Source organism: Ailuropoda melanoleuca, chromosome 14 (genome assembly GCF_002007445.2).
Source record: "Ailuropoda melanoleuca isolate Jingjing chromosome 14, ASM200744v2, whole genome shotgun sequence".
NCBI lineage: Eukaryota > Metazoa > Chordata > Mammalia > Carnivora > Ursidae > Ailuropoda > Ailuropoda melanoleuca.
The window spans coordinates 76728577-76748436 of NC_048231.1; the positions used below are offsets into that span (position 1 = coordinate 76728577).

General features: G+C 35.0%; 1 protein-coding gene across 1 annotated transcript in view; it reads right to left on the reverse strand.

Moving 5' to 3' along the window:
• The window catches only part of RIT2 (Ras like without CAAX 2), a 367214-nt gene that overhangs the window by 285589 nt on the left and 61765 nt on the right, over window positions 1–19860 (reverse strand). The window contains exon 2 of the mRNA XM_002924796.4: window positions 6065–6121. Within this exon, the coding sequence (XP_002924842.1) occupies window positions 6065–6121 (57 nt within the window). The remainder of the gene's footprint in view (window positions 1–6064; window positions 6122–19860) is intronic.

Sequence of the window (19860 nt, forward strand, 5' to 3'; positions counted from 1 at the left end):
TACTATTTCTTTAAAATCCTTGGCTTAGGAATTTTGAATTTCAGCAGAGATACTGAGAAATACTTAATATACTTAAATATACTTAATGTGGTAACTTTCTCCTACACTGGTCTAATCATATCGATATTTTCCATGCTCATACACTGTGGTGCCATCACAGTCATTAGACATGGTGCTGTCCACGGATGACCTGGCCCGAGCATTAATGTACTTCACTACCAAGGTGAAGCCCTTGTTTTTTTGAATTTCCTAAATCATTCAGGAAGACTTAAATCTCTATATGACATTTTATTCTTTTCTTGTAGAGCTTGTTCCAGTCCTTACCAATTGTTCAGAAAGAATATAAATCTTTCAGATGAGTGTATTATGCAGTATTCATGGCCTGTAAGTGAAATTGGAGGTCTAAAATAATGAGAGGAAAAGCATTCACAGCTGAGTCAATTACAAAAGTATGTGTTCCTTGAAGATAGTTAGAAACCTGTTGGTCATATGGATTTCTGGACACTATGAGAACTGAATAAATGTATGGACAGGTAGATTAATAAAGTGGTAATTCATTCCTGGGTTGTTAAATTTGTTTTCCTTCTGCAGGAAAGCAATCCAGTGAAACAATTGGATAGGTCCTTAAGGCCAGTTTCCTCTAATCAAATTGTGTGCTGTACTTACACAATGACCTCAAGTCATCCTAATGCAATGAGGAAAAAAAGGATAATTTGACTCTGGATTAAGAGATATGATCAACTCTTACAGATAATGAAATAAAATTAGGCAGGGAAGCTCAATGAGGAATGCATTGCTGCTTATTTTTGTGCACCATTCATTCACATGCCTTGTACAATGCCCAAATCATGGTAGCTACCCAACAAATATGTGTTAAAAAATTAACAGTGAATGGAGAAGAAGAGGAGAAGGAATAAAAAGAGAAAACAGAAGAAATAATAATTAACAGCATAGTGCTTTTAATTTTTCAAAGAAATTTTCTTCTGGTAACTATTTTAGGTCAAGAAATAGCTATTAACATACATAGGGAATTCCTAGTAAAGACACTAACACACTTTTGACTAATTATTAGTCTAATTGCTCCCTAGAACTCTAAAGTTAACTGTAGCAAAATGTAAACGTGATTAATCGTTTTCTAGAAATGTATTCATTCATCCATTTTTTATTCAACAAATATTTATTGAGCATCTACTATATGTCTGGCATTCAAGTAATGTCTGCGGAAACACTAGTGATTAGTATATTGACGTTCCTATCCTTAGGACACCTTAATTAAACAAGTAATTTAAAAAGTTATTTAATTATATATCAATAAATAGTATTAAGGTGATAGCCAAGGTTCTGAATGAATGTATGAAAGTAGAACATCTTTTATTTGGGGTAACCAAAGGGGGCTCTCTTGAGGAAGCAATATTTAAGCGGAAACTTGACCAATGTATGACTTACTCAGGCAAAGATGGAGAGTGGAGAGCTCAAGAGCATTCAGGGTTAAAATATATGCATAAATGTTCCAAGGTGGAAAGGGGCTTGGGAAGTTTGTTAATTTAAAATAATGTAGGTGTGATTGAAACCCAAAAGGGGATGGAGTGTGACAAGTCTGTAAGCAACAGTAGCAAGACCATGAAAGTCTTATGCTTAGAATTTTATTCTTCATCCTAATCATAATTAACAACACTGGGAACTATTAAGAAGAGCAAATTTGTGTTTTTAAATATATTTCTGGATTCTGTGTAAAAAAACAACTGGAAGAGCTAGTCTAAATTGGAAATGGGGTGTAGCTTGGAATAAGAAGGCAACAGAAGTTATGGAGAGATGGGGACAGGTTCAAGATATTTTTAGGAGGTAGCAACAACAGAGCTCAGTGAATGATTAATGTAGGTAAGCTGAGATAGGTATCAAGGATTCCTGTTGGGTTTTTGGCATGAGATCCTGGTGGATGAAAAGGCTTACCATGATAAATAATCCTGAAAGAAGTAAAAGTCTACTAAGGATAATGAGTTACTAGCTAAAGTTGGGGCATGTTTAATTTTATCTTCCTTGGAGGTATCTACATGTAAAAGTTCAGTGGCCTGTCAATAATATTTATTTTTATCTCAGGTAAGAGTACCAGACTGTAGATATTTAAACCTTTAGTCAGTCCTACAAAGTCTTTAAAGACCTGACCCCTGAGGAATCTTTACTTCCCTCTTGTCACTCTTCACATTGTATCATTTATTTCATCTTTAGGACTTCTGGTTCCAGACATGCCCCATCTCTGTCACATTTTGTACTGTCTTGCTTGGGTGCCTGTATTTTTTTGTTCTTCTGGGAATATTTATTCTTTCTTCCTCTTCACTTGCCTAACTCCTGTGCACTCTTCAAAACTCAGTATGGAGAAGAGTTGCTCTACATGTATTTGTGCCCCTGCAGATCAGATGAGATGTTCCCACATTGTTCTTCTTCTGAACCTTATGGTTTTCTATTTCAAGAACTCATTGCATGATCTTGTTTGCTGATTTATCTTCTCCACCTAACTGGGAGTGCTTTGGAAGCACAGCTTGTGTTTTTATCTCTATATATCCATGTATACCATGGTACCTGGCACATAATAGGTGCTAAATATATATGTGATAAAAATTTTATAGGCTTGCAGAGAAAGCAGGCCAAAACAATAGTCTTTGAGGACAGTGAGAGATAATTACTAATTATGTATATGACTTGATCAAAGTTATGATACTCTGTAACTGAGAGGGAGCACAAATCCTTCACGGTTTAGAATTTTCCATCTAGCATCAAATGTCTTATTTGGAGCAATCTATTTGATACTATATCTTGTTTCCATCTGTATAATTTGCCAAGTGAATTTACCTGGTTTTCTCTGCTTATATGTTTGCCTTCATTTGTTTATCAATAAAAGCATGAACAGAAACAATTCTCAACATGTAAAGATATCAATAAATAATTTGGAATAAATACACAGTCCACAAATGAGACCCTGATATTTACATTGTGGGTTTTAAGGAAAAGAGCACCATATTTTATTTCAGAAAAAAAATCAACAACTTGATATCTAATTGATATTAAATTAAAATTATATACAATAAGATTTTTAATTTTGAGCAAGTTACAATAAAATTTAAATGACACTGCAAAACAAACCATCCTAGGTCATTTTCTCAAATATCTCAGGTCTTTGAGAAATCCTGACTTCTCTGACAAGTCTCCTTAAAGGATCCTGAATTTTTAGAATGGACAGCAGGAAAGCCAGGAGGGCTTTTAAAACATTTGGAAACTGTGATGCAAAATCACAATGAATGTATCTTTAAGAGAGTGTTACTGAACTCCTTCTCCATCCTTTCAAAACCCCTCAGCACTTTCTTTTTTACAGTAATAACTGACATCATAGGTAACATAAATGTTTGTGTATTTGTCTGAATTCTTCTTGAGTTGAAAATTCCTTAAGTGCTTGAACTGTGCTATATTAATCTATTCTTTCTAGAGGACAAGCAGATTGCTTGGCAAAGAGTAGGCATTTACATTTTTTGCCGATTGAATTACATGCAATGGTTATCTCTAATGATTTACTGCTAATTAAAAAGTAGCATGTGTGTTTATTACAAAGGATTGAACATCAGGACTTTGGTCAAAACGTTTCTTCTTATTATTCCATAATTACTTTACTATGGAAAAATCAAACCATACTTAATGTCTAATGCTTCGAGATACTCATTTTAAAGATTAAATTAAAGCTTCAATTTATCCATATTTGGCACCTAATTAAATTAAATTAAGGAACTTAATTTAATTTTTGAGTGAGGTCTTCTCATGAAAGAATAGATTCAATACCTTTCAATATCCCTCTCATAGGTATCGTCTGTGGATTGGATGCTAGGCCCATTGGTTACTGACATTGAAAATGTTAGTTAATAAGGAAAGCAATTACTCCTTTGGGTAGAACATTCATTGGTACCAGATAATATCCCTAATTCTTGTCAGTAATAAAGGGGATCTAAACTTTCAGAATTGATGTAGATTTGAAAGGAAAATAATTTTAAGATGAGCATAAGGAAGAAAATAAAACCATGCAAATCCTTCAAACATTTCAGAGAAAAGCTCTTCAAAAACTTCAGTCAGTAGGAAGACAAACAAATCTGCACAGAATTGAAAAAAATATTCATTTCCTATGTAAATTGTGAAATAAATATCCTCGATAGGCATATTCTTCTCTAATTTGTATGATTTTCAAAATGTAGTAACATGAATTTCCTCTTGAGGAGCCATTAAATCAGCCAGACTGAGTTATAGTTACATAGCTTGAGCAGATGAAATGCAAATTATTGAGACTTTTACCTTCCTTAAACAGGATACCAATGGAAAATTATTAACCAATATTTTCATTAGAGAAGACAAGAAATGAAATGATGGGAAAATCAAATTGATAATAATAAAGTGCTCTGTGTCTCCACTTTCAAACTTCTTCCTCTAAAGCTATTTTATTTATAGCCAGATACAGGTACGATTTTAGCTGTCTGTTAGTACAGAATGTCCAGTTAGCTTAATTTCAAATGATGGATGTACTTCATGGAAATCTAAAGAAATCATCATCATATTCTTCTCATTTCTTCCTCTTGAAAGAGCCATTTATAATTTATTCACATAAAATGCCCTATTCAAGCCATTAGGTGGTAGAGGCTGGTGATCTAAGGTAGTTTTTCAAACACGAACCCATATAAAGCTTAAACGATGATGAAAAGTAATGAACAACAGAGTGAATTTGTGATATCATAAATGATATATTGTACTGTTGAATTTTCCAACAAGATAAAAGATTCAGAGCTTTTAGCTAGAGATTTCTCCTCTTCTGTAATTCATAGTGGAATATGCAAAGTCATCCAGCATCCAGAAGCAAGATATTTGGAAAATGGATTTAGATGATTGCTTCTAAAACTTTACAAAGTGATTATTCTCTCTTCAGAAACAAAACTCAACTTCTTGAGGAAGTGCTTTCTGATTAACAATGCATACATTTCTTGCAGTGAAATCTTACTAATTGGCTCAACTAATGAAGAAGTCTTGCTGAATTGTGGGACATTTTGTACTCATTTCAGCATAAGTATTCAGGCAAATATCCTATTCCATATAGGATAACATTTTATATGCACAGGAGGACATTGAATTAAAATTGCCTGATGAGCAAAATAAGAATTAGGGGATCATACCCGTTGCAAGTAATGGTAGGAGATACTCAGACAAAGGGAATAGAGGGTAAGGGATGAGGTGTAGTCAAAATTTCTCATGGTCCAGGCAACCAGGCAACCATGAGGGGTCCAGAACTATGTTTCCCTCAAGGCTAATTTGTTTCTAGACAAAGAGTGCTATAGCAGATTCTGAGAATTTCCAAATGATCCTTTAGAGTAGCTCCTTGCAGGAGTAAAGACAGTGTTAAAGACATCTTTTCTGCTTTGACAGAGGAAGGAAACTTGTTCCCAATTGCAGTGTTTTTGCATTTAATACAGTAAAAAGAAAATCAGATAGGAAGAATAAAACATGGCTGGATTTTTGGCTCTAACAATATTTTGACTCTTTGGATCTTAGTTTCCTCATCTACCAGATGAGAATGGTGAACAAAATTATATCTATATCTAATGTCTTTTCCAAATGCACCATTAACATGGTTAACTAATTCCGCAATAGAAGATCCAGACACTGGATTCAGATACTAAATGAACAAATGACCAAATAAACATACAATCACATCAGTTATATTATCCAGAGCAGAGCTTTTCAAACACAGGTAGATATCCATTAGTGGATCCTGAAATCAACTTAACGTATTCCAACCATAATTTATCAGGAAGAAAAAGAGTAGAATGGAAAATATGAGAGAGCACAACAAGAAGTAAGGACAAATATTGCTTCTTGAAGCTTGTATTATGGTGGCTTATATATTCGAAATTTATGTGCATGTGCACTGGGTCATAGTATAATATATTTCTTATTCTCCATAGACATCAACAGTATTTGTCAGCCACTTATTTAGAGTTTCTTTATTTGGGCTAAAGGAGAAAAAGAGGCTTATACTCACCAATAGTGGGGTCATGATAATCAGGGAACTGATGACTAATAAACTGCATTGTCATTGCTGAAAAAAAATAAATTCAATTTAATAAAAATTCACTGATTCATCAATAAGTTACTCTCCAATGTAGTTCATCGGTTTTTTAATAAGATCTAGTGACTTATTTCTCTGAGTGACTAATATAATTATGCATCCTGAACCACCAAATGATAGAGAAAGTTTTAGAGGAGAAAAAGTGTTATCTAAAAGGAAAATAATGCCAGATACTTCTCTGGAATAAATATGTCAAAATTTTCAGTGTATTTTAATAAAAATTGCATTGTTGTAAAAATAAGAAGGTTCTAGACATAAAGAGAATATAAAGTATCTATAGGATCCTTCTTGGCTTGCTTTGGTGTAACAGTGGTATTGGTTTGGAAGATCTTTTCACGAAAGGTCCTATACGTATTCTGGGACTTACTTACCCTCCTCATCTTTGAAATAAGGAGATAATCTCTGAGGTCTCTATTATTTATAAAGGTACATGATTATATTAGTTTTATTCTTAGCCAGCTTTTTAGTTAAAATTATTTGCCACTTTTATTTGGCCTGACCCATGCTATTTAGGTCCTTTTATTAATTTTCATTACTTTTTGGGGGTATTTCCTCCAAATTCTCCACATTCTTTTCAAATCAATAATTTTATAAAACATTTATAATGTTTCTATTATGGTTTCTTCATATGAATGTCCATTATTAGGAGACAAGTGGAATGCTGAAGTAAAGCAACAAAACTTGGAATAAGAATTTGTACATAGTAGTTCTCTTCCTTTTCCCCCCTGCCTCTGTCTGTGTGTGTGTGTGTGTGTGTGTGTGTGTGTGTATGTGTGTGTAAGAGACAAAGACTCCCTGATCAAACTTTAGTTAGCCTCTCCTGAGTCTTCCTCTCAACCAAACCCTGAGCTAGGTCCCTGCCCTTGCTAGACCCACGTAGCCCAGTGGTAGCAAGAATCCTGCCAAATCAGGTTGGTGAGAATTTCCCACCTTGGTATCTGATCCCCCTGGCCTGCCTTCAGCAAGAATCCTTTAAATCTGTTAGGCAAGAATCCCCTTACTTCTGATGGCTCCTGTTGGTAATTTTCCATCCCCCAAAGCCTGTCCCCACTCCTTGCCTATAAATCTCCCCTTTTCCTCGCTGTATTCACAGTTGAGTACAGTTCTATAATGAATTCTCTTTTGCCTTACTGCAATAGTTCCCAAATAAAATCTATTTTTACCTTTTTACTGTCCAGCTCCGGTTTCCTTTAACAATGTGTTCATGCTTCAGCAAATGTTTGATACAGGGAAGACAGTTAAATTCAACAAACCTGTACAAGGCACTAGTCTAACCCTGCTGAGAAATGCAAAGAAACAGAAACTGACCCAGTGAAAGAGAATTTCTGTTTGCACTTTGATAGTGTTTACTTCCTGTCTTTGCATTGACAAAGGAGGTCTCCATATGAGAGTATTACTCAATTTGACAGTTTAGGGAAAATTTGTGAAATGCAAATTAACATTTCTTAGTGAGGGCTTTAAGACTTAGAATATTTCAGGTAAACAAACTGAAAACAACATGTTTATTAGGTAGATATCAAGGAGAATTTGGAAAATGTTTTTCTTGAGTTTTAAAAAGAGCATTGTCCTCTGTCTCTTACTGCCTGGCTGGTTTACTTCCAGCTAGAGTACAGCGGTTGGAGGCCTGGCCTTCCCATGAACACTTGACGTGGCTAGTCAATCAACTAAATTTCAAAGATAGCTCAGACTTGGTAACTTTAGAACTAAAACGAGATTCTCTGCTCTACTCAAGACAAAGAGATACACACCTATTTGCTATGTGACAAGAGCCTCATCACCCGTCTTATGATAATCAGTCATCTAGGCTAAAGTCTTGAAGATGTTTTTGGACAGTCCCCCTCTCATATCTTCCAACTAGTCTTCATGAATTTTCATTTTACCTCCAAAATATCTTTCAAATATGTCTTTATTCTTTCTGAAATTACTCTAGTTTAGGATCTTACATTTTAAATCCTTATTGCCATAGACTCAAAATTGATTCCTTTGTAGCTATTTCCTTCACCTTCCATTAACTTTCACAATGACACCAGAATCATCTTTTTAAAAAAATCTGATTATTCATATATCAGCAATTATTAGGATGAAGAGTAATGTGGTCCTTCCTGGGCCCATCATATCTCTTCAGGCTTGACTTCCACCACTGCCCAAATAGCTGTGCTGTGTTCTCAGATTTACGGAAAGAAGGACTTTCCACCCATGAGCATGCCTTTATCCACCCACAGCATGGCCTTCACCTTCTCCTTAATTTTTCTGTCATACTAACAAAGGCTTTCCTTGACCAAACCTTCATCAGGCTCCTCTGAAGCCTCCCTCTAAACCAGGCCATGACCTTCAGGCATTCATGCTCATCTCTACTTTGCCAAATTTTAGCAGGAATCCTACTAAGTCAGTTTAGAGAGAATTCTCCACCTTGATGTATGGTCACCCTTGGTATCTGATCAAGTTCCTCATCTCCAACCCCCATGATTACTTTGGCCTACCTTCAGCAAGAATCCTATTAAGTTTATTCAACCAGAATCCTCCTTACCCTTTTAGTGATTTTCCATCTACTGACCCCCAACTTGTTCCTTGGCTATACATTCCCACTTGTCCCTGTATTTGGAATTGAGAGCAGTTCTAGACTGAGGGAGTTCACTTTCCCCTGTTGCAATATTTCCTGAGTAAAATCTATTTTTACCACTTTACTACCCAGCTCTGCTTTTCTTTAACAATGTTATTAATATCTTCACTCAAATGTCATACTATTCCATCAACACATTTAAATTTTTCATCAACCAGGAGCCAGTACATGATAGTCCTCGAAGTTCCCAAGCAGCATTAGAAAACACTGTGTATAACTAGGGGCTAGGTTAATTTCTATAAACCTAGGAAAAAATCCCAAAGGTGAAGAAGTTTGCAACAAATTTAAGGAAGAATATATAAGCATTTAAGAGCTAATAGATATATATGATATGACACCTGAGAATCACTAAACCAGTATTCAGAAATAAATGAACCAGTCGAAGATTTACTTCTTACACTTATTTATAATTATACCTAGCATATATTTAGATGATGGAGTCTGTGCTTTCGTGGAAACCTGCTGCTTATTGTATAATTGAAAAAGCCCTTCAATTCTCAAATCCTCTGACCTACCACTGAGAAAGAACCAAAAAAGAGAGAGCCAGCTGAGCTTTGTGCCAGAAATTCAAAAGGTAATTTAGAAAGATTGATTTGTAAAAGTTTCTTTTGTGTTTTACAAAGTGGATGCCTGATGGGGTATCTAAGAGCCAGTTCCCTTTATGGAGATGATATGTAAAACAAACAATTTTTGAAAAATCTCTCCTAAATACATGTCAAATTCAATGTTGGAGATAAGTCATCTGCTAAATATCTATCAATTGTACTGGAGACTAAGTTTTATTTATTTTATGACATATAGGTTTACATCCTTAAAATCTGGGGATTCTACTTTGTTTTGCCAAAGAGCCATTCTGTCAGAAACTCAATAATAGCTCCTCCTTTGTCTTTAGAGATTTTATTGTATTGACTTTACAATATCTGAATTCATTGGGTTTTTTTTTCTCTTTTTTTTTAATGATTTTTTATTGTATTATGTTAATCACCATACAGTACATCCCCGGCTTCCAATGTAAAGCTCGATGTGAATTCATTGGTTTTTAAGTATCTAATCAAAATGAAGGTCTATGTCTCCTTCCCAAAACACAAATTCCTAAACACACATATACACAATATTGAGAGATATTGTCCTAGCAAATAACCATAAATCTCAGAAATCAGGCTTTTGCTTAAAAAGAAGACAACCATAAAAACTGACTTAAGAGCATCTGAGGACCCCAACCTCAAATCTGCCTCTCCAGAATTCCTAATATTCAGCATAGATATCCATTTCTTACTATGCATTTTTGTTTGTTTGTTTTGTAAGTATTCCTGGAGGAGTAGTACACAAAATTCCTGAACTTGAGTGTGACCCAGTTTGCTGGATCAATTAACAAAATCCACCAGACTGTCATGAACAAATTATAGTCAGTATATTCAGGAAGAGATAGGAAAGGAGGACAAGATATTACTAGAAATAAATTTCACAAATACTATCCTAGACTTACTTTGTCTGTGGCTTTCCTGTTCTGTAAAAGATAACAAGAGTCAATTTGGAAAATTTTGAAGAGGAGCAATGTCACATTTTCCATGCACTTGAGAAAAGCTGCTACATCAATAGAGTCAGAAAGTTTTTCAGGGTTTACCAAAAAAATGTAGTCTTTCAGTAATGAGAGAGGTTTGTTAGTTTTTGTGGCGTTTTTTTGTATGTAATGTATGTATGTATTTGAAATAGTTAAGGAATGTTCTACAAAGTACTGAAACTCTGGGTGATATAGGGATAGGTCTATTGTGTTCAGAGATTCACTTGGAGTCAAAATCATTGCCAGTGTACATTTAGCAGTTCTTGTCTCAGACACAGTATTACTGAACTCAGCAGTAGGCTGTGGGTATTAGCCAGGAATAAGAATGCTGAGGAAGAAATGGAATGGGATGATGAGAGGCAAGCACAAAAATCGGTTGGATCCGATCAAGTATCTTAGAGTCCTTGATCCAAATAGACTTGTGTATATGAATCAGGAAAATACTGATATTGGACCACAGAATCTCTGTATCAAAGGGAGCCATTAGGGTATTTATCATTTGTTTTTATGAAGGCTATTGATTTGTATATGCTAATTTTAAACTCTCTACCTTCCTAAAGTATTTTATTATTTGAGCTATTTTTATCATTGCATTTTAGGAGTTTCTATCACATCATCTACAAATAGAAACAGTTTCCAATTTTTGTTTCATAATTTATCTTGTTAACACTCATTGGTTAATTCATCCATCCACGACAGTATTAAATAACAGTGTGGACGGGGATTATCTTTGACTTTTTTCTTGATCTCAGTGGGAATAACTTCTTTTTTCACAGTAAGATACTGGCATTAGTATTGTGATATATTACATATTTCATCATTTTATGGAAGTAATCATTGATTTCTGCTTTTTTGAAATTTATAAGGAATCAGAGCTGCATTTCTTCAAAGGTTTTTTCAGTATAAGGTAAATAATCACATGATTTTTCTCCTGAAAACCACTAATGTGGTAACATTTTGAGGGGGTAAATTATTTTAATAGCCATCCAAATATTAAACCAACTTTGCATCCAGGATTGAAGTCTATTTGGTCATGATATCTTATTTTTCTTAATGTGGTTATTAGAGTCTACTAATAATTATTTAGGATTTTCAGGTTACTATACATAAGTAATGTTTGTTTTCTTTGTTGGGTTATCTTTATCTGGATTGGTATCAATCCTACGTTTCCATTAGAAAATAATTTGGGAGATTTGCATTCACTTTCTATGCTCTGAAACAGTTAATATAGCATTGGAACTATAAGGTTTTTAAAGGTTTAGTAGAGTCTCCTGTAAAACCATCTGGGCCAGCTGTCTTTCTAATAGAGGTAGTTCCTTGATAAACTTTTTCTACCTATTCTGTGCATATTTATCTGTTCAAGTTTTCTAACACTCCTGGGGACAGTTTTAGGAAACTGTATTATCCTAAGAACTAATCCGTCTACGTTTTCTTTCTTCTCAAAGAACTGTGCCTCGTGATGTTTTCAATTTTCTTTGTGTTAGTAACAATCTCCTTATAATTTTTTGTTTGCTATCCTGTTATTTATTTGCTTAAATTAGCTATTAGTTTGTCTATTTTGTTGATTTTTTCAAAAAATGTTTAATGTTTACTTCATTATGATTACTATTATTAATAATAATATCCATTGATTTTCTTTTATTTCCTTTGTTGCTTTTCTCTGTTTTATTTCCCTGCTTCTGTTTCTTTGGTTTACTTTTTTTGTTAACTCAGTTCATTTATTTTTATTCTTCTAATTTTGTTGGTAAACTTTTTGTAGATATGAATTATCCTCTGATCTCTACTTTCTATCCCCTATATAGTTTGATATTATTTTTAAGAAATTTATAGTTTTTATTTGTATTTTTCCTTTCATGTATGGGTTGGTAAGTAGAAAGCTCTTTTCAATTTCCAGCTGGAGGAAATTTTTTAGCTTATTTTATTTTATTTTATTTATTTATTTTTTTAATTTTATTTATTTATTCGACAGAGATAGAGACAGCCAGCGAGAGAGGGAACACAAGCAGGGGGAGTGGGAGAGGAAGAAGCAGGCTCATAGCAGAGGAGCCTGACGTGGGGCTCGAACCCATAACACCGGGATCACGCCCTGAGCCGAAGGCAGACGCTTAACCGCTGTGCCACCCAGGCGCCCCAGCTTATTTTATTTTTAATTTCTGTTTTATTGCCTTGTGATCAGGGAGTATTATTTCTACTAACTTCACTTTATGTACCTTGCTGATATTTTTGGTGTCTTAACATATAATTAATGTGTTTAGTAAAGCAAAGTATATTGATAAGAAGGTAGTATTTGATATATGCAACAGTAAGATTTACTTTATTATTTTTTAACTGTTTTATATTCTTATATTTTGTCCACTACTCTGTCTTGTGTTGAGAATGGTGTATATGTTCACAAATTATAGATAATTGTTGTCTTATTTGGTGTATAAGTATTGCTACCAGTAATATCTTTGTTGTGGTTGTGGCTTTTATTATTAAAAAGTATCTTTCCTCATCTCATGTAATTATTTTTGTCTTTTTTGTCTGATACCGACATTGTAGTCACTGCTTTATTTTTAATTTGCTTAGTTTACCTTTGCCAAGGCTTTTGCTTTTAAATCATTGTGTTTTAGGTGGGCTACTGTATGTTGGATATTGTTTAAGAGCCAATTTGGAAATTGTTTTCTTTTCATAGGCAAGTTTAGTTTATTCACACTTACCTACTCTTATGTTCCTCCAAGTCTTTGCATGGCTTGATAGCTCATTTCATTTTAGCACCAAGTAATATTCCATTGTCTGGATGTACCACAGTTTACTTATGTATTCACCTACTGAAGGACATCTTCATTGCTTCCAAATTTTGGTAATTATGAACAAAGCTACTATAAACATCATTTGCAGGTTTTTACGTGGCTCTAAGTTCTCAGCTCCTTTGTAGATAACAAGGAGTATGATTGCTAGATGTGTTTATATCAGATGTGTTTTAGTTTTCTAAGAAACTGCCAAACTGTCTTCCAAAGTGCCTGTACCACTTTGCATTCCCACCAGAAATGAATGAAAGTTCATTTATTTGAACTTTAGCTCCACATCTTTGCCAACATATGGTATCGTCAATATTCTTGATTTCGACCATTCAAATTGGTATCTAGTGGTGCTTTGTTGTTTTGATTCATATTTCCCTGATGACATACCATGTGGCACATCTTTTTATATGCTTACTTGCCATATATATTTTTTCTCCAGCAAGGTGTCTGTTAAGGTCTTTAGCCATTTCTTAATCATGTTGTTTGTTTTCCTATTGTTGAATTTATGATTTCTTTGTATATTTTGAATAACAGGTTTTTTTTGTTTTTGTTTTTGTTTTTTTTAGAGAGAGAGCACACAAGTGGGGGTTAGGGGAAGGGCAGGGGGAGAGAGAGAAAGAGAATCTTAAGCAGGCTCCACACCCCGTGTGTGGTCCCACACAGGGCTCAATCTCACAACCCTGAGATCATGAACTGAGGCAAAATTAAGAATCAGACCTTTAACTGATTCAGCCACCCAGGTGCCCCTGAATAAGTCTTTTATCAATGTGTCTTTTGGAAATAGTTTCTCTTAGTCTGTGACTTATCTTCTAATTCTCTTGATATCGTCTTTGGAAGAGCAGAAGTTTTTAATTTTAATAAAGTCCAGCTTATTATTTTTTTCATCGATAATGCAAAGATATTGTATCTCACAAGACATTGCCATACCCAAGGTCCTCTGTTTTCTCTTATGTTATCTTCTAGGAGTTTTATAAGTTTGCATTTTACATTTAGCTCTATAATTCATTTTGAGTTTATTTTTGACTTGTATAAGGTCTATGTCAAGAATCTTTTTTTTTTTTTGCATGTGAATGTCCAGTTTTTTCCAGCACCATTTATTAAAGAGACTATCTTTGCTCCATTGTATTGTCTTTGCTCCTTTGTCAAAGATCGGTTCATTATATTGATGGGACTATGAGGCTGAGGTGTATGGCAGGAAGGAAAGGAAATGGATTTTGGTGAACACACAGTAGTCTCTAGTATATGGGGGAAAAGACCATCAGAAGGAAATGTCAAATGAAGAAAAATAAAATGTCACCCTTTTCACCCCCTAAAAGAATAATCATTCCCTGAAAAACTAACTAAGGTCTTAATGTTACTATTTTTCTTACTAATTTCCATGAGGGATGATTCTACATTTTTTTAATGACGCATCTTTATTTAAAGATGAACAACTCAAGGAATTATTACAAAAAAGACCCCACCTGTTTAAATTCTTATAAGTTGAAGCAATCTATATGGTGGGAATCTATGTATAATTTTGTAGATTTAAAAATTAATTCTTTAGATAGGGGTATATCTGAAATGATGGGCAAAGTTTTTATTGTTGTTGTTTTGTTTTGCTTTGTTTTTTTCAGCTCAACTCTGTGGCCATAATGAAAAATCTGGGACAGGAGATAGTGATGGGAGGTTTGTCACACTCATGCACATAAACACTTCTCCTAAGTCAGTCTGTCTTTCACTGGCTTTATGAACACAAAAAGCAGAGTGCATACAGGTAGAAAAGACATTTAAATATCAGAAAAGTTGAGTCATCCATTGTAATCGTCATCAAAATAATTAGGGATAGAAATAAAGTATATTTGGTGGACTCGTACTCTATCTTTTTGATTTGTAAAATTATTACAGTTAGTGGATGACCTTTGTTAGCAAACAAGATACTTCCCCTCTCTCCCCCATTGAAATGGACATTGACTTAATAATGAGCCACAGATCAGGAAGTACCTGATGGATTTTGTATCAAAGACCCTTTTCCGTTTCCAGTGGCCATCCCATTAACATATGTTATGTAAATGTAGTGCTTGCCTGGACTTTATAAAATATTCATTAAATACATACAATAATGGGCAATTGCATCTTCAATGTTCATACAAAACCAGTGGTGAGAGATTAAATATAATCATTTTTTTACAAACAAACCCATTTTGATTGGACTCCTCTTTTTCATGCATATGTTCTTTATTTAAATTTCCATGTTATTATTCAGATATTCCAATAATTTACTATTTCATTTTAAAGTTAAATTTAAATCAACTGCTTCTTGTTTTGCATAATTCAGTATTAAACCATCAAATTTACCTACATGAAAAATCTGACAATATTATATATCACCTTGGTTGGAATGTCAGTGGTATTTGCCCAGAGGCAGAGACTAACAGTCATGAAAAAGGAAGTTTATAGAAAGAAGGGAGTAATTTTCTACAAATTAAAAGATTAAAATATTGCATAAAATCACACTACTTTATTATAACTCTCCTCAGCTCCCCGACCCCCAAAGGAGTTTAATATGTATGAAAAGTACTGAACTGAAACTTTGGAGAATGATATAATCTAATTACACAGAGATAGAGGTTGATAAGTCATCGCTTTCCCTTTAGGTTATTCAAGCCTGTCAGTGGAGTGGGAAAGATGATGGGAATCTGGTCCCTAAGACTGTACTTCCATTTGTCTCTTGGTCTGTTGTGGTACCTTAATAAAATTACTTAAATCTCTATGTCATTTTTCTTATCTGCAAAATGAGAGGAAGAAGGAAAGAATTTAAAAACATGCCCAGATTAAGCATTCTACAATACCTATTTCTTCATCTTGTTCTCACTACCATCATTTGTTCTTCATCCAGTTAGAATCTGTTCTGTTATCTCTATTCTAATTCTGTCTTCTAGCTAGTCATTCTGTTCCAGCCATACTGGCTTCTTCGGGGTTTTTTAAACATTTCCAGCCATGACCCTTTCCAGAGAAGTCTTTGCTGGTGCTATTTCTTTTGCTGAAATGCTCTACGCTCAGATAACTGCTTGCTTGCCTGACTCGGATTATGATTCACATGTGACCTCCTTTGGGAGGTGTTCTCTCACCAATGAATTTAAATCAAAACCCATTCCTCCTCTCTAGAACTCCCTAGGCTCCCTTCCTGATATTCATTCATTTATACTATCCAGAAATATTTATCATGTGCCAGACACTGCTTTATATAATGTGCCACATGATGCCTTTAGGCGCTTCCGACACAGCATTGAGGAAAATGGACCCCTGCCCTTTAGGGGCTTACATTCTAGAAGGTGGGGAATTGGAGAGGGAGACAAAAATAAAAATGGCACACATTTGCATATACATCAATAGTCTGTTAGATGGTGACAACTACTACTATAGAAAAAGTAAAATTATTATAGGATCATTGTTAAAATATAAAGATATATTACATTAGGATGAGTTTCTGTGGGGAAAAAATTTAATGTATATGTAATTTCCAGGAAGAATAGGAACAATGTCATGGTTTTCACTATTAGAGAACTTGGTCATGTAGTTTTTAAAAGAAGAATATGTCTTTTATGCCTCAATGGATATATTTATAAGAAATATATCATTACTTACAACATTATTTAAAATAAGCTAAGAATTAAATCCTTTAAAACAATTTCAATTTAGGATGAAATTTTTAGATAATAATCTAAAAGTGTACAAGTTGAGGGCATCCGGGTGGCTTAGTTGGTTAAGCATCCAACTCTTGATTTTGGCTCAGGTATGGTCTCAGGGTTATAAGATGGAACCCTGTGTCCAGCTCTGCACTCCAAATAAGTAAGTAAATAAATAAATAAATAAAATCTTAGAAAGTGTACAAGTTGGGTACCTAATCTTTCAAAACTCCTTTAAGAAATAATGTAACAAAAATGTTTTAAAATCTATGCATTAACTTGATCAGGGTCACAGACCTATCACAGAATAAAGTCAGTTGGGCCATAGGACTCACTTTCTACTGTGCTAATTGCTTCTTATTAATTCCTCTCTCTCTCTCTTTTTTTTTTTTTTTTTTTTGAGAGAGAGGAGGTGGGGGAGGGGCAGAAGGAGAGGGAGTGAGAGTGAATCTCAAGCAGATCCATGCACAGCTCAGAGCTCCATGCAAGGCTTGTTCTCCCCACCCTGAGATCATGACCTGAACTGAAATCAAGGATCATTACTTTACCAACTGAGCTACCAAGGTGTCCCTAATTCCTTTCTCTTAACTGAAAACGTGAGCTCTCTCATGAGCGGGCCATTTGCTGAATAATAGCATGGATATGTGAGAAAAACTTACATTTTTGAATGAATAAATAAGTGAATAAGTTGAAAATTATCCGCTGACTTACAGTTAAACTCAGGTGAAAATGGTTGATAGTTCTCTTATTTTTCTACCAGCACTCCCGGGTACAAACATTTTCTAAAACTCATGGAGTCAAAGTGTCAAAAAAACAGCCTCATGAGAAGGGGCAGCACAGGGTGTTCCCCAAGGAGGGTAGGCCACCCTGTTGAGTACTTGAATGAGAGGAGGTGGCTTTCAACCTGGAATGCTCCCAAACAGGAATAATAGGATCCCTTTAAAGTCAGGGTAATAGGGTAGTAGTAACAATAGAGATAAAAGAGCGTCTTTATGGAGTTTGGCAAAGACATCCAAAGATTCCTCCTTACTTCTTTGAGGCTTTTAATACTGAAGAGTTTAAACAGTTGGGTAGACCGTAAAGAATACTGACTCAGAAATTAGGTGGGAGCGATCATCTCCACTCTGATGCCACTGTTCCTTTTCACTAATTCATACAACTCTAACACAAATGGGATTTTCCTGTTCTCTCTAGGGCTACTAAAGTTTCTAAATTTTTACAAAGTCAACATTTAGAAAGAGGAATTCAGCAATGGGAGTTTAGTGCTTCTAAATCAAAAGTATAATTCAATGTATTTATATAAAGATGCAGGAAGCCCAGTAACCCGGACAGATGCCAAACCTATGCCTACAAGATCTGGATTTTCTCCACCAATAATTATTTTTTTAGAATAGAACCATCATGGTTCAAATGTGGACAGGTAATCTGAGAATGTAATTTTTCATTCAGTTATAAAACATTTGTTGCAGGTCTGGTATATTTCCCTGTGCCCATACATTTGTGGATATAGGATAAGGATGGTTGAGAAGGAAGGGATTGAGATCTGGAAATTAAGTGGTAGATTAGAAAATGGCACCATGTGGGGGTTCCTGGGTGGCTCAGTTGTGTGAGCATCTGACTCTTGATCTCAGCTCAGGTCTTGATTTCAGCGTGGTGAGTTCAAGCCCCACATTGGGCTCCATGCTGGACATGGAGCCTACTGGAGAAGAGAAGAGAAGAGAAGAGAAGAGAAGAGAAGAGAAGAGAAGAGAAGAGAAGAGAGAAGAGAAGAGGTCACCATTTGGTTGGGGGAATGGCACTAAGTCAGGGAGATGGATGGGAGAGGCAACCCTTGCAGTCTCCATCTCCCTGAGGGTTTCCCCTTCCATGGAGTACTCCCTTTCACTTCTGTTTTTTTTCTTCTCCCCATAAACTCTCTGCCAACAGAGAGAAATGGTGCTTTCCAGGACATTAAAAATTCTATTTATCTTCACTGACTGATTTTCAAGGATGATAGATGGGACACAAAAAGAAGTGATGGATATTAAAATTCAATATTACCAGTCATTCCTTTTTGCTCTATTCTGACAGTTTATTTTGTACTCAATGAAACAAAGAAGAAAAATAGACATTTTCACCAATCATTTCCCAAGTATTTTATCACTTAGTATAAACCTCATCACTTTAGGTAAATGAAATACTACTAAATGCCCTGCACACATGTGCCAACAAATAGGTAAATATATCTTTCTCCCTAACTCTACTATTAGGTATAATAATTAATGGAGACAATTATTGGAATCTGATTCATGTGAATGGGTGATAGTAACCAGAAAGTCTTAAAGTGCTCAGATATTAGAATGTATTTGGTTTGTCATGGGAGTTATAATAGACATTAGTATTTAGTCTGTATCTGGATTTATATTCTTATCGTTTGCTCCAATAAGAATTTACTCTGTCTGGGGTGCCTGGGAGGCACAGTCGTTAAGCGTCTGCCTTCGGCTCAGGGCGTGATCCCGGCATTCCAGGATCAAGTCCCACATCAGGCTCCTCCGCTGAGAGACTGCTTCTTCCTCTCCCACTCCCCTGCTGTTTTCCCTCTCTTGCTGGCTGTCTCTCTGTCACATAAATAAATAAAATATTTAAAAAAAAAAAGAATTTACTCTGTCTTGACACCTTGATCCTGCAGTCAAAGCATTTCCTGGCATTTCATCATGTTAGTAACTGATAGACATCATAAGTCTTGGGGCTGAAGGTTTTTCTTTCATAGCTTTGGAAAAAGATTCCCAAAGCACAAAACACCTGTGATTTATAGTACGATAATATTTGCATATTTGCTGAGGATTTTTCTTTTATTGATGAATTTCCATCTTATTTCTAGGAATTTTGTAATATTCTGTAGATAAGGTCATAGACTAAGTGGTGAAGTTCAGGACATGCTACCCCAAAATATGGCATGTTGGCATACTGACTATTTTAAAGTGAAGAGATCTGAGAAACAGTAGTTGTAGGAAAGATTCTCAGTCTCCCTTGAAGCAGGTCCTAAGACCTACATGTGAAGGCTGGCCTCCTATACTTGGAGGAAAAGAGCATCCTAT